This window comes from Dendropsophus ebraccatus, chromosome 8, assembly GCF_027789765.1.
Source record: "Dendropsophus ebraccatus isolate aDenEbr1 chromosome 8, aDenEbr1.pat, whole genome shotgun sequence".
Lineage (NCBI taxonomy): Eukaryota > Metazoa > Chordata > Amphibia > Anura > Hylidae > Dendropsophus > Dendropsophus ebraccatus.
The window spans coordinates 10,938,026-10,964,598 of NC_091461.1; the positions used below are offsets into that span (position 1 = coordinate 10,938,026).

Genomic DNA, 26,573 nt, shown 5'->3' on the forward strand with positions numbered 1-26,573 from the left:
CAGGAGACACCTGAGTGCACATGGTTTTAATCCCTCCTGTTTTATTCCCATTCTGTTTGCTGCAGCTATGGTGAGCGCAATACCTTATCCAGACTTGTGCTGCTTGGGGGCGACCTTCTCCGCCGGCGGTGCTGGCCGGGTTCTGGTGTGGTGTTTTTGGGTCTGGTCCTGTGGCATGGGGGTCGCAGGGCCGTCCCATGGCCCCCGTTCCCTGACTGTGCACGCCTGCGGGGTTGGTGGCCACTGACTGGCACGGTGTGGACTTAGTGTAGGGACCCATGTGTATCAGATACCGGCACGAGGTACATGGGGCAGTATGGCTTGATCAATTCATACACAAAATTCTGATGTGTTTTTTATTTAGCCAAGCGGCACTAGTATCAGCCATAGGTGTGATGTGCAGCACTCTGTTTCTTCCCTGAGCCACATTATAGTAGTTATATTCCTGTATATAAGAGCAGTATTATAGTAGTTATATTCTTGTATAGGCAGTATTATAGTAGTTATATTCCTATATATAGGAGCAGTATTATAGTAGTTATATTCTTGTATATAGGGGCAGTATTATAGTAGTTATATTCTTGTATATAGGGAGCAGTATTATTGTAGTTATATTCTTGTATATAGGAGCAGTATTATAGTAGTTATATTCTTGTATATAGGAGCAGTATTATAGTAGTTATATTCCTGTATATAGGAGCAGTATTATAGTAGTTATATTCTTGTATATAGGGGCAGTATTATAGTAGTTATATTCTTGTATATAGGGAGCAGTATTATTGTAGTTATATTCTTGTATATAGGAGCAGTATTATAGTAGTTATATTCTTGTATATAGGAGCAGTATTATAGTAGTTATATTCCTGTATATAGGAGCAGTATTATAGTAGTTATATTCTTGTATATAGGGGCAGTATTATAGTAGTTATATTCTTGTATATAGGGAGCAGTATTATTGTAGTTATATTCTTGTATATAGGAGCAGTATTATAGTAGTTATATTCTTGTATATAGGAGCAGTATTATAGTAGTTATATTCCTGTATATAGGAGCAGTATTATAGTAGTTATATTCTTGTATATAGGAGGCAGCATTATAGTTGGCAGTAAAATAGTAAAATAAGTTATTCTGGGAGTTCCTGATATACAGCACTAGGATGGGGGGATTTCAAGCTTGTCTCCTGGATGCAGATATCCCTATAGTCATCAGACTCCCACCCCCACTGCCGTTCCGATCGCCACCCCCCCGCCGCTCCGATCGAACCCCCCCCCCCCCCCCCCAGCCGCCGCTCCGACATCCTCGGCTCCCCTCTTCAGTGCACTGATTGGCTGAAGAGATGAGCCGGGAATTTCAAACGGCTACTCTTCAGCGGCAATCAGCGCGGCGGGGGTGGCTATCGAGCCGGCGCAGGGGCTGCGGATGAGCAGGGGACCTGGCGGCGGGTGGGGCTACGGGCGGCCGGACTATCGCGCGACGACTGTTTACACGGAACGATCGGCGAATTTATAGCGAACGACGAACGACGATTTGATAACATGTTGAAAGATCAAAATGAACGATTTCTCGTTCGTCGTTTGATCGTTCGCTGCGTTTACACGTACGATTATCGTTCGAATTCGATCGTTATTGCGCAATTTCGCACGATAATCGTTACGTGTAAACCCAGCATTAGTCTATATGGCTCACTCTCATAGTTCCCTTAAAGATATCGCATTTTGATTTCAGGGAAGAAAAAGTTAGTAGAGTTCCCTATGTGACCCACAATGCATCAACTCAGGAGTCTGCGGGGGGATGAGCCACCTGCAGTAACCCTGCTGCCAGTCTATAGGGCACTAACCTACATCCACCAGTGCTCATGCCTCTATACAGCCCCCCATGCATAATGATGGTGATACTTCCACTATATATATAGAGGCATACCCAATATTAATAGTAATAACCAAGTACTGCAAATATCATCCCATTCATTGGTGTATTGATATCTGCTGCCCCCTAGTGTTCAATGAAAAAAGTGACACCTCTTTCTAACATAAAATACATTTTCAGCAAACTTAAAGTGATAGCGCTCGAATCTTCACCTCTATATACTGTGTATATATAATGTTCTGGACTTAGCACTTGCGGAATAACATAGAGAAGAAGACGCCTTAATCACGGTCACATGTGATATGGAGATATTAACGAAAATCCATGTCATGTTCAAGGTTCACTGAGCCAGCGGCTAAGGAGGAGTAAAGTACAAGTCCTGTGACCATCAAGGAGCCAAGACGACCGGATCTTAAAGGGGTAAGAGTTATCTGCTCATTATGGTCTTCAAATTGTGGAAAGACTACAACTCCCAGCATGTTTGAGTAGCCAATGGCTGTTTGGGCATGCTGGGAGTTGTGGTTTTGTAACATCTGGAGAAACAGTGGTCAGAAATTATTGTATTATAATCATTTTCTAACCGATGCATTTTAAAGGGAACCAGTCATCACTTTCATGCTGCCTGAAGCACGAGTCATCAAGGAGGTCCTGGGTAGCTTCTCTTCTTGCTCCTATATCCATACAGGTGATCCCAATGACTTGTAGATGAGGCAGCATGAAAGTGATGACGGGACACTAGGTTTTCTATAGGGATTTGCTACTGCTCTAGTCTAGACAGAGGTGGAAATGTCATGGACAGAGGTGGCAGCAGAGAGCACTGTGTCAGACTGGAGAGAATACATCACTTCCTGCAGGACATACAGCAGCTGATAAGTACTGAAAGACTGGAGATTTTTTAATAGAAGGAAATTACATATTTTTGGCACCAGTTGATTTGAAAAAAAATATAAAATTTGTTTTGCTGAGCTATCTCATTAATCGTCTAGATTTATTTTTCTGATTACAGGCAAAAATCTGAAAATTTTAAATTCTTGTACATAGTTATGGTATGGGCGGTCATCTTGCCTGAGCTGTTTTATTACAGCAGTTAGTGACATGCTTTATGGACATAGAGGACAATAGGCAGAGTCTGTCTCCTTGACATGAATGTTGTATCAGCACAGACACAACAGGAAGTCTCAGCTTAGTTTTAGGCCTAGTGGTGAGAACGAAAACTGCAAGATTTCTAGGATTCTTTATGCCCAGCCACTCGGCTGGGCATAAAGCACTGGAGGTGGGCCTGGGCCGCCAGTGTGACAATCTCTCCTCTATGTCGTGGCTCCATTAGAATCAATGGAGCCGTGTTACAGAGGGGAGGGGTTTTGTCACCCTGGGCGCCGCCTCCAGTGTTTCATGCCTGGCCGGTGCTCGGGAATAGACCAGTCAGTGAGGGGGGTCGGCTTGTGACCCCCACTGTCTGTATCCTCAGGTGGGTTTCTGGTGACCGCCATGTGCTGGAGCTTCTGGGTTTGGCTGTGATCCATCTTACTTACCGTATCCCTCCGGCCCAGTGATGTGTGATCCCGGCCGCTGCCTTATTCTGGATGAGAGGACGGCCAATCCTGGGTGTGCGGAGTAATGGTAGATATGGAGGTATAGATCTCTGCACCCCGACGTGTCACAACATTCACCGGCTAAACTTCACCAACTTTTCTGGTAACTTTGAAAAAGTGACAAAAGAAAAAGAAATTAAAAAGTTGCGTCCGTGTTCCCCAGGCGGCCGCAGTGCTGCATCCATCTTCTGCAGCATCGGACATCAAATGCCGAGCGTTGGGGGGTTTGCATATGTGTTGGTCCATCCCTCGGAAATCTCTCCATTTCTGTCCTCTGCAGATCACTGCACTCCCTCCCTGTCCTCTGCAGATCATTGCACTCTCTTTCTGTTCTCTGTAGATCATTGCACTCTCCCCCCCCCATACTCAAAAGATCATCGCTCTTCACCTGTACTCTGGAGATCATTGCTCTTTTCCCTGTACTCTGCAGATCATTGTCCTCCCTCCCTGTCCTCTGCAGATCATTGCACTCTCTTTCTGTTCTCTGTAGATCATTGCCCCCCCCCGTACTCAAAAGATCATCGCTCTTCACCTGTACTCTGGAGATCATTGCTCTTCTCCCTGTACTCTGCAGATCATTGTCCTCCCTCCCTGTCCTCTGCAGATCATTGTCCTCCCTCCCTGTCCTCTGCAGGTCATTACTCTCCCTCCCTGTACTCTGCAGAACATTGTTCTCTCTCCTGTACTCTGCAAACAACTGCCCTCCCTCCCTGTCCTCTGCAAATCCTTGCTTTCCTCTCTGTCCTTTGCAGATCATTGCTCTCCTCCCTGTACTCTGCAGATCATTGCTTTCCTCCCTGTACTCTGCAGATCATTGCTCTCCTCGCTGTCCTCTGCAGATCATTGTCCCCCCTCCCTGTCCTCTGCAGATCATTGCTCTCCTGGGTATATTTGGGTGACACAGTAATCACTAACATCTTATTTTCTGCTATTCCAGGACTGAGATGGCGGCTTTTATTATGGGGGATTTGTGCGCCTGGTTGATGCCCAGGACCATGTGATGCATTGTGGGGGATTGAGGACCCTCGTTTATCAGTTACGCTGTCTGCACAAATATCTGCTCAGGATCCCCAATATCTACATGTTCTGTATCACCCCGAGGCCTAATATGTCACACAGCTGAGGGTTTGTTACAATTACATCCAACACATCAGCAGCAAGTCTCCTATTATTTGTATATGGGGGTACCATGGTGTGGGTGCTGTGTATACTGGGGTCTCTCGGGGGCGCTGTGTATATTTGTGGTCTCTGATGGGTGATGTATATTGGGGTCTCTGGTGGGTGATGTATATGGGGGTACCAAGTGGTGGGTGCTGTGTATATCGGGGTCTCTGGTGGGTGATGTATATCGGGGTCTCTGGTGGGTGATGTATATCGGGGTCTCTGGTGGGTGATGTGTATATTGGGGGTCTTTGGTAGGCAATGTGTATATTGGGGGTCTCTGGTGGGTGATGTGTATATTGGGGTCTCTGGTGGGCGATGTATATCGGGGGTCTCTGGTGGATGTATTTTGGGGGTCTCTGGTGGGTGCTGTATATCGGGCTCTCTGGTGGGTGATGTATATATCGGGGTCTCTGGTGGGTGCTGTGTATCGGGGTCTCTGGTGGGTGCTGTGTATATCAGGGTCTCTGGTGGGTGCTGTGTATCGGGGTCTCTGGTGGGTGCTGTGTATTGGGGTCTCTGGGGGGTGATGTATATCGGGGTCTCTGGTGGGTGATGTGTATATCGGGGTCTCTGGTGGGTGATGTGTATATTGGGGTCTCTGGTGGGTGATGTGTATATCGGGCTCTCTGGTGGGTGATGTGTATATTGGGGTCTCTGGTGGGTGATGTGTATATCGGGGTCTCTGGTGGGCGATGTGTATATCGGAGTCTCTGGTGGGTGCTGTGTATATCGGGGGTCTCTGGTGGGTGATGTGTATATTGGGGTCTCTGGTGGGTGATGTGTATATCAGGGGTCTCTGGTGGGTGATGTGTATATCGGGGTCTCTGGGGGGCGATGTATATCGGGGTCTCTGGTGGGCGATGTGTATCTCGGGGTCTCTGGGGGGCGATGTGTATATCGGGGTCTCTGGTGGGCGATGTGTATCTCGGGGCTTCTGGTGGGTGGTGTGTATATCGAGGTCTCTGGTTGGTGATGTGTATATCAGGGATCTCTGGTGGGTGATGTGTATATTGGGGTCTCTGGTGGGTGCTGTGTATATCGGGGTCTCTGGTGGGCGATGTGTGTATCGGGGTCTCTGGGGGGTGCTGTGTATATCGGGGGTCTCTGGGGGGTGCTGTGTATATCGGGGGTCTCTGGTGGGTGCTGTGTATCGGGGTTTCTGGTGGGTGATGTGTATCGGGGTCTCTGGTGGGTGCTGTGTATATCGGGGTTTCTAGGGGGGCGATATTGGTGGGTGCTGTATATATCGGGGTCTCTGGTGGGTGATGTGTATATCAGGGTTTCTAGGGGGGCGATATTGGTGGGTGATGTGTATATCGGGGTCTCTGGTGGGCGATGTGTATATCGGGGTCTCTGGTGGGTGCTGTGTATCGGGGTCTCTGGTGGGTGCTGTGTATATCGGGGTCTCTGGTGGGTGCTGTGTATCGGGGTCTCTGGTGGGTGATGTGTATATCAGGGTTTCTAGGGGGGCGATATTGGTGGGTGATGTGTATATCGGGGTCTCTGGTGGGCGATGTGTATATCGGGGTCTCTGGTGGGTGCTGTGTATCGGGGTCTCTGGTGGGTGCTGTGTATATCGGGGTCTCTGGTGGGCGATGTGTATATCGGGGTCTCTGGTGGGTGCTGTGTATCGGGGTCTCTGGTGGGTGATGTGTATCGGGGTCTCTGGTGGGTGCTGTGTATATCGGGGTCTCTGGTGGGTGATGTGTATCGGGGTCTCTGGTGGGTGATGTGTATATCGGGGTCTCTGGTGGGCGATGTGTATCGGGGTCTCTGGTGGGTGCTGTGTATATCGGGGTCTCTGGTGGGCGATGTGTATCGGGGTCTCTGGTGGCAATGTATATCGGGGTCTCTGGTGGGTGATGTATATCGGGGTCTCTGGTGGGTGATGTATATCGGGGTCTCTGGTGGGCGATGTGTATCTCGGGGCTTCTGGTGGGTGGTGTGTATATCGGGGTCTCTGGTGGGTGATGTATATCGGGGTCTCTGGTGGGTGCTGTATATCGGGGGTCTCTGGTGGGTGCTGTGTATATCGGGGTCTCTGGTGGGTGCTGTGTATATCGGGGGTCTCTGGTGGGTGCTGTGTATATCAGGGTCTCTGGGGGGTGCTGTATATCGGGGTCTCTGGTGGGTGCTGTGTATATCGGGGTTTCTAGGGGGGCGATATTGGTGGGTGTATTTTGGGGGTCTCTCTGCGCTTTTCTTACCGAACCTGATTTTCTAGACTGGAAGCAACTGTACCAAACCCTCAGCTGTGTGGACAGGCCAGGATCCGTGTTTTCAGCCCACACCCCTATACAGTGTATTATAAGACTGTCCTGTCAGGGCATGCTGAGACCTGTAGTTCCACCCTTTACCTAGCACCCAGGACACCTACCCACATTTCACAAGGCAAAATCAGCTTTCACACACCCAGCATGCCCGCTGGGCCTTGTAGTTCCTCGGCAGCTCAGACAGACAATAACTCATCCGTCCTTGTGTCCCGTCCATAGTCCGCCGCACGCTGGACACAATTGACAGGACACGGCGGGCGCGATGCATGCCGGGACCTGTAGTTTTGCCTCCTCACTGTTAGACGGCTGTGAGTGGGGAGGAGTGTGTGTCCGGACTACAGCTCCCGGCAGGCACCGCGTCACCGGCAGCGCAGCGAGCGGCTCCATTGAGCTGAGAGGAAGTCGGGGTGTCAGTTGATGGTGAGGAGACTTGGGGGGCGCAGGACGGGGCGCAGGACGGGGCGGGGGAGGGGAAGAGGTCACATGACCATGGAGTGGTGGGGGGTTATTATACTACTGTACTATATAGTGTGTGTAATGGTTGATAGTGAGGGGTCTTGGGGTGTCTGTACCTTTAAGGGGCTCAGGGGGTGTCCTGACTCTTCGTATATTATCCTATGAGTGATATATTGGGGGGATTTCTTTGTTTTTTGGGGTGGGGTATGACTGTTTGCTCTCATGGGTTGTTATGATGTATCAGAGTCCAGGCTGGATGCAATTGTAACGAACCTGCAGCAATGAGCAGTATCAGGGGTGGGGAGGCACCGGCTGATGGCATGATGGGAGTTGTAGTTTTTCCTGAAGGTTCCCCATCCCTGACCTACAGTATACAGACCCTTTATTGTTTACCAGGTGCAGCGCCATCATCCTGTAGTGGCCGCGCCTGGTACTGCATCTCTCTGCCGCCATCAGTATCATTGTCCTGGAAACCCTTTAAATTTAGAGTGTGCGCATAATGGGGCATAGAATGTGGCGGCTTTATGGTCTACACCCCGGGACCCCAGTATATAGCGGATCACTAGCATTGGTTCGTATGTCTGTATATCCTCTGGAACGGGGTCCTATATTGTGTCACGCCTCCGATTTTACATCATTGGACGGATTTATTGGTGTGAGCTCGGTTATCAATTTTATATAAATGTCTTTTCAGGCATTAAAAATGGCGCCAAAGATAACAACGGAACTCCTGCGCCAGCTGCGGCAGACGATGAAGACCTCCCGGAGCGTCACCGATCCCATCCAGGCCTACATCGTGCCCTCCGGGGACGCCCATCAGGTAATCCCACCATAGACCGGGACATGATGTCCTGCCCCCGGGTCTGTCTCATCTCTCTCGCTCTTATAAACCTAGTTACTCAACTTTTCCAGACTCTGGAATGGCAAATCAACGTAGTTATTCAGAGATATATGGACGCCTGAGATATCACTTCGTATAAAGATAGATGTGCCCAGGTTATTAAAGGGGACTGCAGAGAATCAACTGGTATTAGAAAGTTATATAGATTTGTTATTTACTTCTGTTTAAAAATCTCCAGTCTTCCAGCACTTATCAGCTGCTGTATGTCCTGCAGGAAGTGGTGTATTCTCTCCAGTCTGACACAGTGCTCTCTGCTGCCACCTCTGTCCATGTCAGGAACTGTCCAGAGCAGCAGCAAATCCCCATAGAAAACCTTTCCTGCTCTGGACAGTTCCTGACATGGACAGAGGTGGCAGCAGAGAGCACTGTGTCAGACTGGAGAGAATACACCACTTCCTGCAGGACATACAGCAGCTGATAAGTACTGGAAGACTGGAGTTTTTTTTTTTAAATAGAGGTAAATTACAAATCTATATAACTTTCTGACATCAGTGGATTTAAAAACATTTTTTTTCTCCAGTGTACCACTTTAATCCTGTCACATTTAGGAGTCTGGGAGAGCTGAGTGGAGTCCCCCGTAGGAGCCATATTGTCTGTCTCTGAGTGAGAGATGTGATTGGATAGGAGTATAGGTAACTGTGTAGTAGAGGACGATTTTATTAGATTTTTCTGGGTGCAGCACACGATTATATAAAATGTCCTCACTGCCGGCGGTCGCTCATAGTCTTCCTGACATCTGATTCACTTAGGGAACCAGTATAACCAGTATGTGATATAGGGAGATGCAGTCAGGGATATTGGCAGATTCACGGGTGCAGGGTTAGCGGAAGATTTTTGTGTTTTTGCATCAAAATTTCTGAGAAGCGGAATGTCTGCCACCGTACAGTATAGAGAGACATACGGAAGATGTGCGGCCGATAGCCATGAATTCTGCAGCTGCACATAAGTCGTGATCAGCCGAGGATTGGCCACTTTCCTGCTCCTCGGATGATCTCTATCACTTCTACATGGGACGATTATCGGCTGAAGGAGAGTTTCTAGCAACGTTCCTTTCCAGTTATTGGGCCTTGAGATAAAGGGGCTTTAGCTGTATATTTGCTGATTAAAGTCTGGTCCGGCTGGAAATGAAGAATCTCATTGGTCTGAAGTAGATACAAGCAGTGTATCACAGCCCAGTATCTCATCTCTCACATTGTCCCCCTTGCAGAGTGAATACATCGCCCCCTGTGACTGCAGACGGGAGTTTATCTCAGGGTTTGATGGGTCGGCAGGTGAGTATTAAACATTCCCTTAATCCACTATACAGTAGTTCAGAAGTAGGGAACCTTGGCTCTCCAGCTGTTGCAAAACTACAACTCCTATCATGCATGGACAGCCAAAGCTAAAGCCTTAGCTGTCCAGACATGATGGGAGTTGTAGTTTTGCGATAACTGGAGAGCTGAGGATCCCCATCCCTGCAGTAGTTTATGTATTTGAGTAAGTCACAGTGCGGTTTAGACCCAGATCTTGCTGATGGGGGGGTCTCTGTTTTGCTGATGGGAACAGGTACAGCGATAGTTACGGAACAGAACGCGGCAATGTGGACAGACGGGCGCTACTTCCTGCAGGCGGCGCAGCAGATGGACGGCAACTGGACGCTCATGAAGATGGGTGAGGAGGAACGCAGTTAACTAGAGATGACTTAACCGGGTTTGTCTGAACCCGACCTCTTTAATTATTGGTGGCTGAAGAAGTTGGATGCAGCCTAAGGCTACCTGGAAAACATGGATACAGACATAGGTACAGAGAGATTTATATGACAGATTTTTTAAGCCAAAGCCAGGAATGGATTTGAGAAGAGGAGAAATCTCAGTCTTCCCTTTATGACCTGTTCTCTGTCTATAGTTTGTTCCTGGCTTTGGCTTCAAAGATCTGTCAGATAAATCTGTCTGTGTAAACTTACCTATGGGCCATAGGCTGCATCCAACTTTTTCAGCCACCAGTAATCAGATGCCAAGAGATGGGGTTCTCTGAAACCCCCAGGATCTCCCAAACTCTTCATACATTTATCCCTACTACTTTTTATGCTGTGGCGGAGATTTCCTTTTATGACTGGGATTGATGGATAATATTTTTGACAGGCCTGAAGGACACCCCCACGCAGGAGGACTGGCTGATCAGCGTGCTTCCTGAGGGCTCCCGGGTTGGGGTCGATCCATTTATTATCCAAACCGGTAATAATCTAATATTCTGATGTAATGCAATAGATGTGACGGCTACGGGATCGGTAATAATAGTGCAGTGGTCTCCAAGCTGCAGAACTACAGCTCCCAGCAGGCATCTGTCAGGGCTGATTTGCAAAACTTTGTGGCTTTAGATCAAGGGTGTCAAACTCAGGCTCTCTAGCTGTTGCAAAACTACAATTCCCATCACGCCTTGACAGCTAAGGTCACATCATGTGGCCCCCACCTATCCTTGACTATGTACAGCTTATTTATTTTGCTGTGTTGCTCTTCAGATCAGTGGAAGAGCATGTCCCTGGCCCTGAAGAACGCCGGTCACCTCCTAGTTCCTGTTCAAGAAAACCTTATAGATGCCATATGGACCGACCGCCCCGAGAGACCCTGTCAGTCGCTCATCACACTGGGCCTCAACTATACTGGTTTGTATTGAAGCAGCCATGAGGTTCATGAGCATACACCTGAAAGATCACCTGTATACCGGGAACAGGAGAGAGCTGTTGGCTGAATGAATCCAGCAGCTATTGGAAACGTATGTGCACCATTAGGCTCTGTTCACACCATCATCTTGGTTTCCATTTATGTACACGCTGAAATCATTGTATTAAGCCCTGGAAAAGGAAATGGAATAAACTGAGCCGCATGTTGATGTGTCCAGACAGGCACAGATGGGGCCATTCATTCTATCAATTTTTCTGCTCGCTGATAATGAATGAAAAATCTCTCCTGTCCTGATAATTTGCTACAGTGCAGTAAAGCATATTAGTCTGGAGTCCACACTATTTATCTAGATGGAATAATAGTGAATCAAACCCTAAATTGTAAGATGTATTAGGTCAGGACAAGTCTTCAGCCTCTGGGTGTAAAGAAGAATGACGGCCTTCACACAGCAAGCGAGGGGGTGGGAATTTATTAAGTCTTACATCTCCTATGACGTGTGTAATAATCCGTCCCTGGGGGCAGGCAGTGAAATCTGCACCAGTTAAGACCTGGCATAGATTTCATTCAAATTTTCAGGGAAAATATAAGTAAATGTGGCACACGCAGAAACTGCACCCACTGCTCGCCCTCCTCCGCCTCTGGTGTGAGCAGATATGCAAATAATTTATGTGTAAGTCAAGTGATAGTACATGAAATATTTGCACAATCGCCCTCTGTGCATCTTTCATTGGATAATAGATCCTTCCCTAAGTATCTTAGAAAGATTTAGAACTTTTTATGATTGAGATTTGTTTACTTAAAACTAGAATACCCCTTGAAAAATCCATGACTACTGTAGATATTGTGACTACCCTTTGTTTTTACTGTACAATTTAGATACTGGGTTGTAAACTACTTAGGGGGTAATAAGTGTGTCACTGTATCCGCAGGAAAGTCATGGCAGGATAAGGTTTTAGCACTTCGGAGCAAGATGGCGGAGAGGAAAGCTTCATATATCGTCCTGACTGCTTTGGATGAGGTTGCATGTAAGTGATGATATTATAATGTATAACCGTGTTGTTACTGTGTAATGTAGCGGTAGAGTGCTCCCACTACACATGATATTAAAGGGGTTGGCCACTTTATAGTAAAATAGTTCAGTGTACAGTATTAGTAAGTGTACACACTGTATATACTGACAGCAGCTCCCTGTGTACTCACTGTATATACTGACAGCAGCTCCCTGTGTACTCACTGTATATACTGACAGCGGCTCCCTGTGTACTCACTGTATATACTGACAGCAGCTCCCTGTGTACTCACTGTATATACTGACAGCAGCTCCCTGTGTACTCACTGTATATACTGACAGCGGCTCCCTGTGTACTCACTGTATATACTGACAGCAGCTCCTTGTGTACTTACTGTATATACTGACAGCAGCTCCCTGTGTACTCACTGTATATACTGACAGCAGCTCCCTGTGTACTCACTGTATATACTGACAGCAGCTTCCTGTACTCACTGTATATACTGACAGCAGCTCCCTGTGTACTCACTGTATATACTGACAGCAGCTCCCTGTGTACTCACTGTATATACTGACAGCGGCTCCCTGTGTACTCACTGTATATACTGACAGCAGCTCCCTGTGTACTTACTGTATATACTGACAGCAGCTCCCTGTGTACTCACTGTATATACTGACAGCAGCTCCCTGTGTACTCACTGTATATACTGACAGCAGCTTCCTGTACTCACTGTATATACTGACAGCAGCTCCCTGTGTACTCACTGCATATACTGACAGCAGCTCCCTGTACTCACTGTATATACTGACAGCAGCTCCCTGTGTACTCACTGTATATACTGACAGCAGCTCCCTGTGTACTCACTGTATATACTGACAGCAGCTCCCTGTGTACTCACTGTATATACTGACAGCGGCTCCCTGTGTACTCACTGTATATACTGACAGCAGCTCCCTGTGTACTTACTGTATATACTGACAGCAGCTCCCTGTGTACTCACTGTATATACTGACAGCGGCTCCCTGTGTACTCACTGTATATACTGACAGCAGCTTCCTGTACTCACTGTATATACTGACAGCAGCTCCCTGTGTACTCACTGCATATACTGACAGCAGCTCCCTGTACTCACTGTATATACTGACAGCAGCTCCCTGTGTACTCACTGTATATACTGACAGCAGCTCCCTGTGTACTCACTGTATATACTGACAGCAGCTCCCTGTGTACTCACTGTATATACTGACAGCAGCTCCCTGTGTACTCACTGTATATACTGACAGCAGCTCCCTATGTACTCATACAGCTAAAATCAGACTCCTCTCCTCCAGGCTGGGCTGTCCTGCTCTGTGGTGTTTCTGTCTATAAGATTGCTGACATGGAGGAGCATGTGACCAGGCCCCGCCCACCATTGTCCACCACTGAGCCTGTATAAGTCTATGGAGGACACAGGGGACTGGGTATGGTCACATGCTCCTCCATGTCGGCCATTTTATGGACAGAAACAAAACAGGGGAGGGCAGCCCAGCCTAGAGGATGGGAGTCTGATTTTAGCTCTATGAGGTACACAGGAAACTGCTGTCAGTATATACAGTGAGTACACAGGGAGCTGCTGTCAGTATATACAGTGAGTACACAGGGAGCTGCTGTCAGTATATACAGTAAGTACACAGGGAGCTTCTGTCAGTATATACAGTGAGTACACAGGAAACTGCTGTCAGTATATACAGTGAGTACACAGGGAGCTGCTGTCAGTATATACATTGAGCACACTTACTAATACTTTGTACTGACCTATTTTACTATATATTGGCCAAACCCTTTAATTTGTTTGGGGGCGACCATTGTATGTTGAGTCCATAACTTTATGGAAAACTTGTAATTGGTTCCACTGTCCCCAAAATGTTATCCGCAAAATAAAAAGAAACCTAAAAGATTAAGGAAAATAAGCACAAAATAGTACAGGTAACCTCAATAGAACTTAAGTATTTAATAAAGGGCTGTCTGAGGACTTTTGGACTTTTTTTACCTGTAAAATGGGCATTTTATGGGTGTAAAAATACAAGGCGTGAACATGGCCTAAGCAAAACTATACGTCCCAGCAAGTCTAGAAGATCCCCCATGCTAGGACGTAGTTCAGAAAAGGAGATAAGGGGGATTGCTTTTACAATACAGAACTGTTATTAGACAGACACACACATACACACTAAGGGCCCTATTCCACCGGACGATTATCGTTCAGATTATCGTTAAAACGTTCGAATCTAAACGATAATCGTTCGGTTAAAATGCAGTTAACTATTAAGGACCGAACGAGAAATCGTTGATCGCTTTATAAGACCTTGACCTATTTTTATCGTTGCTCGTTTGCAAATCGTTCGCATTGAATAAGACATCGTTCGGTCGTTCGCAGTAGATACGAACGCAGTAGCGAAGAAATAGCGAAGAAAAAACGATCGCAAATACAATCATAAGTAATGATTATCGTTCCATGGAAATGAGTGAACGCTTTCAGGTCTTTCGCAATAGTGGTCATTTGAGATCGTTAATCGCTAACGATTATGCGAACGATAATCGTCCGGTGGAATTGGGCCCTTAGGGACGATTATGCGAACGATAATCGTCCGGTGGAATTGGGCCCTTAGGCTACGTTCACACGTAGCAGAAGTGGTGGAAGTCCGCAGTGGAATTCTCCGCCGCAGAATGCCGCCAACCTCCCTGTCATAATGACAGTCTATGGCAGGCTCACGCGGCTCCTCTCTTCACGCTGAAGAATGAACATGCGAGCCTTAGGGTCCTATTCCACGGGCCGAGGAGGGCCCGATCAACGATGTAAACGAGCGGCGATCTGCTAGATCACCACTCGTTTACTGGGCCTATTCCACGGCTCGATGATCGTTGAGCGAGGGCTGCAGCTTACATTACCTGTCAGGTCTTCCCCGCGGTGTCTTCATCCCCGGGTCCCACGCTCTCTATCTTCAGAATGGCCGGTCAGCTGACAGAGCGCTCAGCCAATCACAGGCCGCAGCGGTCCTGGCCTGTGATTGGCTGAGTGCTCCGTCAGCTGACCGGCCATTCTGAAGATAGAGAGCGCGGGACCCGGGGATGAAGACAGAACGGAGGAGAAGCCCTGAAAGGTAATGTATGATGCTGCTGCTGCTTGTCATATTGTCAGTCGCCTGCCGAGCACCGCTATTCAACCGTAGCTATGCACGGTGGGGGAACGATCATTTTAGGTCTGGCCCTAAATGAACGATCAGCCGATGACACGATCATCGGCTGATCGTTCTCTCTATTTCACCGAACGATAATTGGCCGAATCGGGCCAAATGGGCCGATTATCGTTACTGTGGAATAGGGCCCTTTGACAGACAGACAAACATACCATAGTGATACATTACCATGAAGGGAGTCTCTTCCTTCTTCAGCAGCCCCCTGCCCTCTGCCCCCTAGCTTAAAGGTGTTATCCAGTGTTAGAAAAACATGGACACTTTCTTCCAGAGATAGCACCAATCTTGGTTGCAGGTTTTACAACACAGTTCCATTGAAATGAATGAAGATTAATTGCCTGTTCAACCCTGAACTGGAGACAAGAGTGGTGCTGTCTGTGGGAGCAAGTGGCCATGTTTTTCTAACGCTGGATAATCCCTTTAAGGACCTGGGAGATTGTAATCAGTACTTGCTGGAGAATAAAGTCAAAGAAGGTTGTTGAAGTGACTCTGTACCCACAATCTGACCCCCCAAACCGCTTGTACTGTCAGATAGCTGCTTTTAATCCAAGATCTGTCCTGGGGTCTGTTTGGCAGGTGATGCAGTTATTGTTTTGAAAAAAAACTTTTAAACTTGCAGTCTTGTCAAATCGGACGTTTGAGACAGGGCTGCAAGTTTGAAAGAGGTTATTTAGGACAATAACTGCATCACCTGCCGAACGGACCCCAGGACAGATCTTGGATTACAAGCAGCTATCTGACAGTACCAGAAACTTGGGAGGGTCAAATTGTGGGTACAGAGTCGCTTTAGACTCCAGGAAGTACAGAGATTACATTGATAATGCAGAGCTGCTATTATCGGTGTAGTCTCTGCTCAGAGTCCCTGCTGTGTGCTGATGTAGACATAGACAGGAACCCATGAAGTCCCGGCATACTTATGTGAGCTGCATCGTAAGCTGATGCTGTATTCAACTTACAATGGCCTCTGAGAAGACAAAGTTAGTTCAATTTATGGTATGTCGGGGACCTCTGTATTATATTACTTGATTACTAATTATTTATATATTATTATGTTATTTATATTACTATTATTTTATCATTTATATTATTATTATATTTTTTATATTATATACTACGGTAATCTAATGATGAGAGAGCAGCAGACGTGACAATAGTCATAACTCATTTACATAAAGCACAATGGAGGATAGTCACTGACCACTGTGCAGAGTTTTTTTAAGCTACTATACATAACGTTAACTGAGAATTACTATCGGCCATGTCCTATTACATAGATATCCCCTGTATACTTACATTGTATTATTATAACACAATCCATATCCTTACAATGGAAAGCATTCTGATTTAGTTGTCTTTCCCTCACGGCCAGGGCTGTTCAATCTCCGAGGTTCAGATGTGGAATATAATCCTGTCTTCTTCGCTTACGCCATAGTAGGGACGGATACAATCAGGTGAGATTATGCGCCATTCTCATCAGAGTGAACTCTCTATCCATCCTCTTCTTATGTATCCCCGACCTATAGAAGACTCTCCGCAGTCTCTGCTGTCCTTGATGCAGCTTTTGTATTAAATAAACTTTTTTTAAGTTTGGATATAGAATTAAAGGAATAGGTAACTATTAGAGAATGAAGTAATATATAAAGCTCTTATTGAGGCCATGTTCCCTGTCCGTCACAATTTCCTGATCTTTTTCTTCCTGGCTCTTTAGTTTATAATCATTCTATTCTGGTTTATTGGTAATCAACCCTCTAAAATGAAGTTAAAGGGATATTTCACATTTTATTTTTCTTTCAAATGAACTGGTGTCAGAAAGTGCCAGAGATTTGTAATTTATTTATATTAAAAAATCTCCAGTCTTCCAGTACTTATCTTCTGTTGTATGTCCTGCAGTATGTGGTGTATTTTCTTTTATTCTGACACAGTGCTCTCTGCTGCCACCTCTGCCCATGTCAGGAACTGTCCAGAGCAATAGTAAACCCCCATTAGAAAACCTCTCCTGCTCTCCAGACTGGAGAGAATACACCACTTCCTGCTGGACATACAGCAGCTGATAAGTACTTAAAGACTTGATATTTTGTAATAGAAGTAAATTGCAAACCTCTGGCGCAGTGTGAAGCAAGGGGGAAGGTTACAGCAGAAACTTATAGTTGTCTTAGTGGACATATCCACTCATGTATCCAGTATCCGAGCTCCTTGGGCCAGTTGGCTGCAGCATTAAGCATTTAGGTGTCTGTGAGATGTTTGGATGAGTAATAGTAATAGCGGAGGTCTTCTCCTGTCAGGTTGTTCATTAATGGTGAGCGGCTTGCGGATCCTGCTGTCAGACATCACCTCCTCCTGGACGCCGCTCCCCCCACAGAGTTCAGGATTCAGCTGGAGCCCTATGAGTCCGTACTGAGCGCACTGCAGGGTATATGTGCCATGCTGCACCCGAAGGAGAAAGTGTGGATCAGCGACAAGGCCAGCTATGCACTGTCTGAGACCATTCCCAAGGTATAGCCACCATCTTCTGTATGTTACATTGCCAGAATGAAAAGAGTTTGCCTACCACACCATACTGTTACAGCATGGGAATAGCAAGGGTTAAGGAGCTGTGCCCACACTGGATGTCAGCTGTGCCATAAAGTGACAAGCTGCTGCAATGACCAGGATTGACTATCAACCAGGCCATTGGGCATCAGGGAGATATCTCTCGATGAATGAAGCCAAAGCTTCCAGGCACGTTGGGCATTGTAGTTACGCAACAGCTGGAGGGCCGAAGGTTCCCCATCTCTGATTTAAATTATAAAAAAAAAAAAATCTGATTAAAGTGTGACTGTCATCATAGAAAACTTTTCACATGTCAAAAGTTTTGATTGGTCCGGGTCAGACACCTGGACCAAGCGTCTCTATGACTTGTCAAAAGTTTTCTATGGTAAATCAGCCCTTGCCACACACTCATCGAGCCATGTAATTGGCCCTGTAAGTGAGCACTGATCCAGCGCTGTAATATGGCCTTTATTATAGAGAGATGCCACCAATGACTTTTACCAGGCAGTGCCTTTTATTGGTCTTTCCTTGACCTTCTTGATTACTTGATGTTTTTTTTTTTTTTAGATTATAAAATTGACATTTTATGTACTCCTATATACTATTTTCCTTCTTCTTGCACAGACCCAGAGGTACCTGTCTTCATACACACCTGTATGTCTCTCCAAAGCTGTGAAAAACACTAGAGAAGTAGAAGGCATGAGGAGGGCACATGTGAGTACAACGTAGGGGCATAGTACCCAATCATATTATATCCAAACACGTGCTGTCCATGGACATAAGGGCATCATTGAGTTGTGTGTCTCTCTACGGACCCCTCAATGAACCAGAGCACAGGGCCGCTCACTACCAATGATGACCTTATGGCCCTCTGCACTGGTTGTCACCTCTCTCCAGTGGTTTTCACCCCTCTCCAATGGTTGTCAACTCTCTTTAGTGGTTGTCACCCCTCTCCACTAGTTGTCACCCCTCTCCACTGGTTGCTGGCTCTTCTGAAACTTTCATTGTGTCCTCTCTATCTTCTCTTACAGGTGAAGGACGCTGTTGCTCTCTGTGAGTTTTTCAACTGGTTGGAAAAAGAGGTAACTACTAAATGGATGCCCTTCGTATCTTGAGGATGTATTATGGATCATTCCCACTTCCTGTGATTATATACAGCAGCCAGTCTGAACAAGAGCTGCATTGTAAATCATGGAGGAGGGAGAGATCAGCAGCCTGGCTGGGGATTACATACATGTATAATAATTCTGGCTTTGTTTACAGCAGTCCCATAGAGTTATATCTCATTCTCCCTCCTCCCGCTGTGCTAATATTCTCCTTTCCCGTCGTAGATACAGAAGGATACGGTCACAGAGATCACGGCTTCTGATAAAGCAGAGGAGTATCGCAGGTAACAAGCTGTGAGAATACAGAAGGATGGAGGGAGAGATGTAGCAAATAAACCCAAGGCAAACACAGATTTAAAGGCCCTATTGCACAGCGCAGTTATCAGCCAAATAGGTCAACATTGTCCTGTGTGATAGAGCCAGCGATCAGCTGATCGAGCCTTGTGAGGACTCGGTAAATGAGCGTTGGTCACAGAGATTGGCTCTTGTTTACAGATGGGCTTAGACATGTGACGTTGTTTTTTCCACACATGGATTTTCAGATCTGTTCCATACTTTATAGACTGTTGTGTGGATTGCCAAAATCAGTGCGTGTCTTGACCTATATGAACATGCTTTAAGTAAATAAAAAATCCTTTTAAAAAAAGATCCAATGCAGAGATGAGGGAACATCGAGCACACTCTGGTTCATCCGAACCCAAACTCTCTGCATTTGATTACCAGTGGCTGAAGAGATTGGATGCAGCCCTAGGGAGTCCTGGAAAACATTTGTACAGCCTATGGCCCCGTTCACACTGAGCAAGAACGGCGGAATTCCGCGACGGAGCTCTCCACCGCAGAATCCCGCCGTGCTCAGTGTCCCGCTAAGAGTGAATGAGAGGGCGCGTGCGCATTCACTTCCTCCCCTCTCCGACATGTCACTTCTTTGAGCGGAGAGCGGCGACATCGGAGGAGCGCGCGCCCTCTCATTTGCTCACAGCGGGACACCGAGCATGGCGGGATTCTGCTCAATGTTAAGGGGGCCATAGGCTGTATCCATCAGCACTCACTAGGGCTGCATGCAACTTCACTGGTAATCAAGCGCTGAGTGTTTTGGTTTGGAGGAACCAGAGCGCGCTAGAGGTTCACTCATCTCTAGTCCAATGTAATGAAATCCTCGGAGCCTGTAAACATTGTCATCTCATATTCTGTCTCTTTCAGCCAACAAGAAGATTTTGTTTCCTTGAGTTTCCCAACAATTTCAAGCTCAGGCCCCAACGCCGCCATCATCCACTACCGGTGAGGTCACTTCCGGGAATACTTTTTAGTAGCGTGGATGTTTCATCTGTATTTTACATGATTGGTTGTTGTGCGTTCTACAGGCCGGTGCCCGAGACAAACAGGAAGTTGAGCGTCAATGAGATTTTCCTCTTGGACTCTGGAGCTCAGTTCAAGTAAGAGCGGTGTGTGGGGTGGGGGGTGCAGGGTTTTTGATTTCAGTGGATGTACCAGAGCACATAGAGGGGTGTCCCGAACGTGGGATGTTCTCGCTGTGATATCGTTTTTTCTGTTTTCTGTTCTGGCAGCCATGTTTATAAAAAGTGACAACCGTACCTACAGCCGTATTGATTGTTACTTTTTCTCACCAGCTGTTAACCTAGAAGTGGTGGAGTGCAAATGTATTAATCTTTTATTATTATCTCTGTGAAAAGGGACGGAACGACAGACGTCACCAGGACCGTGCACTTTGGAACACCGACAGACTACGAGAAGGTGAGCCGGTCTTCTTCTTCTTCCTGAAATAAGGCTGTGGTCACATGATACAGTGATAACCCCCTCCTCCCCTTACTCTCCACCATTTCAGGCCCTTATATATAATATGTTTTCTCCCTGTAGGAGTGTTTCACCTATGTATTGAAAGGACACATAGCCGTCAGCTCAGCTGTGTTTCCCAATGGGATTAAAGGTGAGTTTAATGCACTTACCCCTATCCACCAATGGGACTCCCAAAGCTCTTATCTGAACGGTGCTGCAGCCACCAATCCAGTCATTGTATCTGAGTGCCAGAGATAGACGATTATTAATGCAGCAGCAGCCCAGTGTGCACACTGCCTCTCCCTCAATCAGACACTTATCATCCATCCATATCCCCTATCCTGTGTATAGAGGACAAGTATCCAAAGTGCTAGAATAGCTTCCAAGTGTCGTTATTAGTGATGAGCGAATAGTGAGATATTCGAATATTCGATATTCGAATGAATATCCCGCGAATATTCGAATCTTCGATCCCATTAAATTCAATGGGAACAAGTATTCGACTAGTGAAAAACATCTATTTGACCATTTGGAGGGTAAAACCGGAAGCTGGGGGATTTGAACGCTAATCGAATATTTATCGAATATTCGTACGAATATCGAATATTCAAATATCTCACTATTCGATCGAATATCTATTCGATCGAACAGTATTTGCTCATCACTAGTCGTTATAACTTTCAAAATCTAAATCCACAGGGGATGTGATATAAACTATGTTTGCAGTTTACATTCATTATTATTATTTTTTTTTTACACCTTGATGAGATGAGAAGCCTATATGTATATTTAAATCCATTTTTTAATGCTCTTATGCATTTACTATAAAGAAAGAAGCAACTTTGTAACAACTCTTCATTAAAAAATATTTGTGTTCAGCTGCTGTGCAGACTTGTGTGTCTCCATGGTAACAGACTACATACTGTGTAGTCTCATCCTGCAGTCTTAGGGCCCTATTACACCGGACGATTATCGTGCAAAAAAATTGTTATATCATTCGAATTTAAACGATAATCGTTCTGTGTAATTGCAAGCAACGATCAAAAAAATTGTTTGTGTGCCGTTGATCGTTGATTTAGATCTGAACCTAAAATCATTGTTAATCGTTCGCTGTAATTCCACTTCATGCATTTCTGCAGTTCTGCATTTTTTTAACTAATCGGTCAGTGTAATTGCACATTACCCATTGTTTTGCTGGGATCAGATGGAGTAAATGATCATAGTAAGGATCGCAATAACGATCATAACTAACGACGTTCTGTGTAATATGGTGAACGATTTAAGGGTAACGATAAACAATCTCGTTTGCGATCGTTAGTCGTTACTCGTTGAAAATCACTTCGTGTAATAGGACCCTTACTGCCTTCTGCCTTCCACTGCTCCCTAATAGAATTGTTAATTAAAGGGGTTGTCTGACCATTGACACTTATCCTATTCGCTGTGTATCATTGCTGGGGTCTAGATGGGAGGACCCCCAGCAGTCTTGGGACCCTAAAGCCACTATTCCACGGGCCGACTGAGAGGAGCAAACGAGCGCTATTAGTGCTCGTTTGCTCCTCGTTCCCCGCTCGCTGCCGCCGCTATTCCACACGGCAGCAGCAAGCGGGTGAGTCCGGGTGGTGCCACGGGGGGGGGCTGCCCGGGTGATTGCTAGATCGCCCAGGCAGCCCATAGCATACAGCAGCGGTCTGCTGCCACCACATCATCTGTGGTAAAGACCATCATGCACCATATATTAATGGATGAACCTGCCGCGATGGCTGACAAAATGCATAGGGACCTTTAGAAGTAAGACTTAGGACCCCCATTCTCAAAATCGCTAGGGGGTCCTCTGGTCAAATCCCAAGTGATCACACCTATGGATGGAGGATAAGTTGTAATGGTAGATGGAAGTAAGGAAGCTGAAGGGAGTATTATACTATGAGCAGACTACACAGGATTTGTTGTCTGTTACCATGGAGACACATAATTCTGCATAGGAGACTCAAAACAGTAGGATATTTTTAAGAGAAAAGATCATTGGTTGCCAGGAAGAGCTAGCAGAGGAATGGGAGGAGACTTGTCCAGATTTTTCATGTTGACCTGGATGTACAGAGACCTTCAAAGTCACTTCTCGGTCTCTCTTTCATCCCGCTACTTTTTAACTTTCACGCCTTTCGCCTCCGGCGTCTTAGCAATTTAAATACGGTGAGAAAACAATTAAGAAGACGGCTGTTAACTAATTATCTCCTAATTAGGAGGCGAGGAGTATTTTACACAATGCATCTCGGAGGATCTCATTACATCCAGGCTCCAGAACAATAAGTTTTCTGCCAATTATCGTAACGTTAATTTATCTGATTAGAAGACGTTGCGCTCGGTGAGACGTAACGCACGGCTGGGGGCTCAGTCAGCTCATAGGCTCTCTGCGGCTCTCCTGACTATTGGCTGCACCCTTTACCTTATGTGACTGGCACTACATCCAGTTACTTAAAGGGGAACTCCACCTTAAAGGGAGGGGGTGTAATTTAGAGGGAGCCAACAGTTCTTGACTTTTTTTTTTTTAAAAAAAAAACCCTGGATAACCCCTTTTAATGGCGCACACATATACTGTGGTCCAGTTCAGAAAGTTGTTGGTGACTCCTCTCTTTGCGGTGTGCAGTATCTTCACCCATGTCTTGGATCATTCTTGCAGGACATCTCTTGGACTCTTTTGCTCGTTCTGCACTATGGGAATCCGGTCTGGACTATCTGCATGGAACCGGGCACGGAGTGGGCTCCTTCCTGAACGTCCATGAGGGTCCCTGCGGCATCAGCTATAAAACATTTGCGGATGAGCCCCTGGAGGCCGGGATGATCCTGTCTGATGGTGAGATGGCCCCTGTACAGCCATTATACCACCACTACTCCAGTCACATCCAAAACTGTGTTTAGAATTGAGCTGGTACCTTCTTTGCTCATATCACCCCCTGCTGGTTCAGTGGGTAGTCAGAGCTTTGCATCCTGGGAGATGCAGTGACTGTACAGTAGTCTGAGGCACAAAGCTACATCTACCAAAATGCAAAGCAGCTGTTAGATTTCATTGTAAAATCTCATCTCTGCTATGTATAAGTGCGGACGGATTCATTCAAAAGTTCCATTAGTAGAATTGTGAATGCAGCTCTGGATGCAACTAGAGTAAAGGCAACAATGTTAAATATATTACAAGTTAAAGGGGTACTCCACCAATTTTTCTTTCAAATCAACTGATTTCAGAAAGTTATTATATATTGGAATTTATTTTATTTACAGTCTTCCAGTACTTATTATCTGCTGTATGTCCCGCAGAAAGTGATGTATTCTATCCAGTCTGACACAGTGCTCTCTGCTGCCACCTCTGTCCGTGTCAGAAACTGTCCAGAGCAGGAGCAAATCCCCCTAGAAAACTTCTCCTGCTCTGGACAGTTCCTGACATGGACAGAGGTGGCAGCAGAGAGCACTGTGTCAGACTGGAAAGAATACACCATTTCCTGCAGGACATACAGCAGATTATAAGTACTGGAAGACTAGAGATTTTTTAATAGAAGTAAATTACAAATCTCTGGAACTTTCTGGCACCAGTTGATTTAAAAGAAAACATTTTTTTTTTGGTAAACAACCCCTTTAAGTAATGGAGGTATTTGTTACCCAGCATTGTGTACTGATATGAGTTGGGTTCCTATCACATGGAGTCTCTGGATTCTGTTGTCCGGGCTGAGGCTGGAACATCATTTCATTCTTCTTTTCAGAGCCGGGTTACTATGAAGACGGATCATTTGGGATCAGAATAGAGAATTTAGTTATTGTGGTTCCCGCCACAACCAAGGTGAGATGTAACCTGTGCGTCAGTGATGCCTTCTGCATCTGTATATAGGATATGATTAGAGGGGACCCCCACCGATCCTGATATAAGATGGGGACCCTTGCACAGCACCACATGTACACTTGGATATGCAGGGAACTGCAGCCGGCCTAACTCTAGTAAATGCTGCACAGCATTTGTGTCAGACTGGAGAGAATATACCACTTCCTGCAGGACATTCGGCAGCTGATAAGTACTGTAAGGTTTTTTTAGTAGAAGTAAATTACAAATCTATATAACTTGACTTAAAAGAACTTTTTTTTTTTTTTTTGGTGAGCAAGCCCTTTAATGGCGTCATGTCACTTTAAAAAACTTTCTACAAGTCAAAAGTTTTGCTCAGTCTTGGTGTCCAGTGATGATTACAGCATGGCTGTGCGCTTCACTCCCCAGCTTGCTGCCTTTCCCATGTCCCTGCAGGAGATTCGCTCTGTTGTAACACTATGGAGACCGTCTACTGTAGTGCGCCAGGGAGTGAAGCGCTTAGCTGAGTTCTTCTCCTGAATACGCAGGCCCTGACTGATCTCTCTGACATCTCAAAATATTTTTGTTTTTAAAGCGAGAGGGACCCTTTACCATCGTCTTCCTTTATCTTTCAGTACAACTTCCGTGATCGGGGAAGCCTGACCTTTGAGCCAATCACGCTGGTGCCTATTCAGACCAAGATGATCAACGTGGACTTACTGACTCAGAAAGAGGTGGGTGATTCCTTCAGAAGGTGACATCACTTTTTTGCCCCCTCTTCCCCCCCAAAAGGTATTGCCCCCTGGTTGTGTGGTGGTCCGGCAGGTATCACATGGTCTGTGTCAGTGCTGCTGATTGGGTAAAAGAAACAGTAGAATAATGGACTGTACCACACGCACTCATGGGCATCGTCCTTCATTATGACAGGTTTCCTGTAACCCCTGCCTGCATGATCATGTAAATGTTTGTTGGGAAGACGGCAAACCAAAATGCTCACCAATTTTTTTCTTCTTTCAAATCAACTGGTGCCAGAAAGTTCCAGAGATTTGTAATTTACCTCTATTAAAAAATCTTAAGTCTTCCAGTACTTATCAGCTGCTGTATGTCCTGCAGGAAGTGGTGTATTATTTCCAGCCTGACACAGTGCTCTCTGCTGCCACCTCTGTCCATGTCAGGAACTGTCCAGATCAGCAGCAAATCCCCATAAATAACCTCTCCCGCTGTGCAGACTGGAAAGAATACTCCACTTTATGCAGGACATACAGCAGCTGATAAATACTGGAATCCTTTTTTTAATAGAATTAAATAACAAATCTCTGGCACTTTCTGGCACCAGTTGATTTGAAAGAATTTTTTTTGGTGCACATCCCCTTTAACCCTCATAGCACTGCGCTCAGTAGCCATCATGCTTCCTACCTGTCTCCCTCTCCAGGTCAGCTGGGTGAATGACTATCACAAAAAGTGCAGAGACGTTATTGGAGCCGAACTAGAAAAGCAAGGACGCCACGACGCCCTCCAGTGGCTGATAAAAGAAACGCAACCAATCTGCAAATCCCATTAATAATTTTTATACGCGCTCTTATGTTTTTTAACCCTTACATTGACAGTGTGGGGCTGTGATCTCAGCCGGGTAATGGACACCGCTTTGTTACAATTTCATAGATAATGTTTAATTGTCTTTCCAAGCTCAGGGGAGAAGATGGAGCATCCAGTTTTTAAGGTTTGCGCTGCAAAGAACTGGCGATTATAGAGTGTTATATTATAGCATGGATGATTAAAGGAAACGTAATTCAGTACATGTTTTCATTCATCTCTTCAGGGCTTAAGTAGCATATAGATATAATGGTTTCACATATACACATCACTGCATACATATATTATACATCTTATCCTGTACTGATCCTAATTACATCCTGTATTATACTCCAGAGCTGCACTCACTATTCTGCTGGTGGGGTCACTGTGTACATACATTACTGATCCTGAGTTACATCCTGTATTATACTCCACAGCTGCACTCACTATTCTGCTGGTGGGGTCACTGTGTACATACATTACATTACTGATCCTGTAATGATCCTGTATTATACTCCAGAGCTGCACTCACTATTCTGCTGGTGGGGTCACTGTGTAAATACATTACATTACTTATCCTGTACTGATCCTGTATTA

At 45.9% G+C, this 26,573-nt stretch overlaps 1 protein-coding gene across 3 annotated transcripts in view; it reads left to right on the forward strand.

The window, feature by feature from the left end:
- XPNPEP1 (X-prolyl aminopeptidase 1) overlaps window positions 1–26,197 on the forward strand; it is a 55,553-nt gene extending 29,356 nt beyond the window's left edge. The window contains exons 1-20 of one of the 3 annotated variants that reach the window (XM_069979805.1): window positions 2,205–2,286; window positions 8,046–8,171; window positions 9,460–9,523; window positions 9,798–9,902; window positions 10,373–10,465; window positions 10,750–10,893; window positions 11,842–11,937; window positions 16,522–16,603; window positions 17,435–17,645; window positions 18,306–18,395; window positions 18,713–18,763; window positions 19,013–19,071; window positions 19,988–20,065; window positions 20,149–20,220; window positions 20,479–20,539; window positions 20,663–20,732; window positions 23,256–23,429; window positions 24,328–24,404; window positions 25,037–25,135; window positions 25,834–26,197. In XM_069979805.1, coding sequence (XP_069835906.1) covers window positions 8,055–8,171; window positions 9,460–9,523; window positions 9,798–9,902; window positions 10,373–10,465; window positions 10,750–10,893; window positions 11,842–11,937; window positions 16,522–16,603; window positions 17,435–17,645; window positions 18,306–18,395; window positions 18,713–18,763; window positions 19,013–19,071; window positions 19,988–20,065; window positions 20,149–20,220; window positions 20,479–20,539; window positions 20,663–20,732; window positions 23,256–23,429; window positions 24,328–24,404; window positions 25,037–25,135; window positions 25,834–25,962 — 1,872 coding nt within the window. In that variant the 5' untranslated portion in view covers window positions 2,205–2,286; window positions 8,046–8,054 and the 3' untranslated portion in view covers window positions 25,963–26,197. Of the gene's footprint in view, window positions 1–2,204; window positions 2,287–7,224; window positions 7,316–8,045; window positions 8,172–9,459; window positions 9,524–9,797; window positions 9,903–10,372; window positions 10,466–10,749; window positions 10,894–11,841; window positions 11,938–16,521; window positions 16,604–17,434; window positions 17,646–18,305; window positions 18,396–18,712; window positions 18,764–19,012; window positions 19,072–19,987; window positions 20,066–20,148; window positions 20,221–20,478; window positions 20,540–20,662; window positions 20,733–23,255; window positions 23,430–24,327; window positions 24,405–25,036; window positions 25,136–25,833 lie in introns of those variants that run through there. The other 2 variants (XM_069979804.1, XM_069979807.1) reach the window with 2 other exon arrangements.
- The last annotated feature ends 376 nt before the right edge of the window (window positions 26,198–26,573 follow it).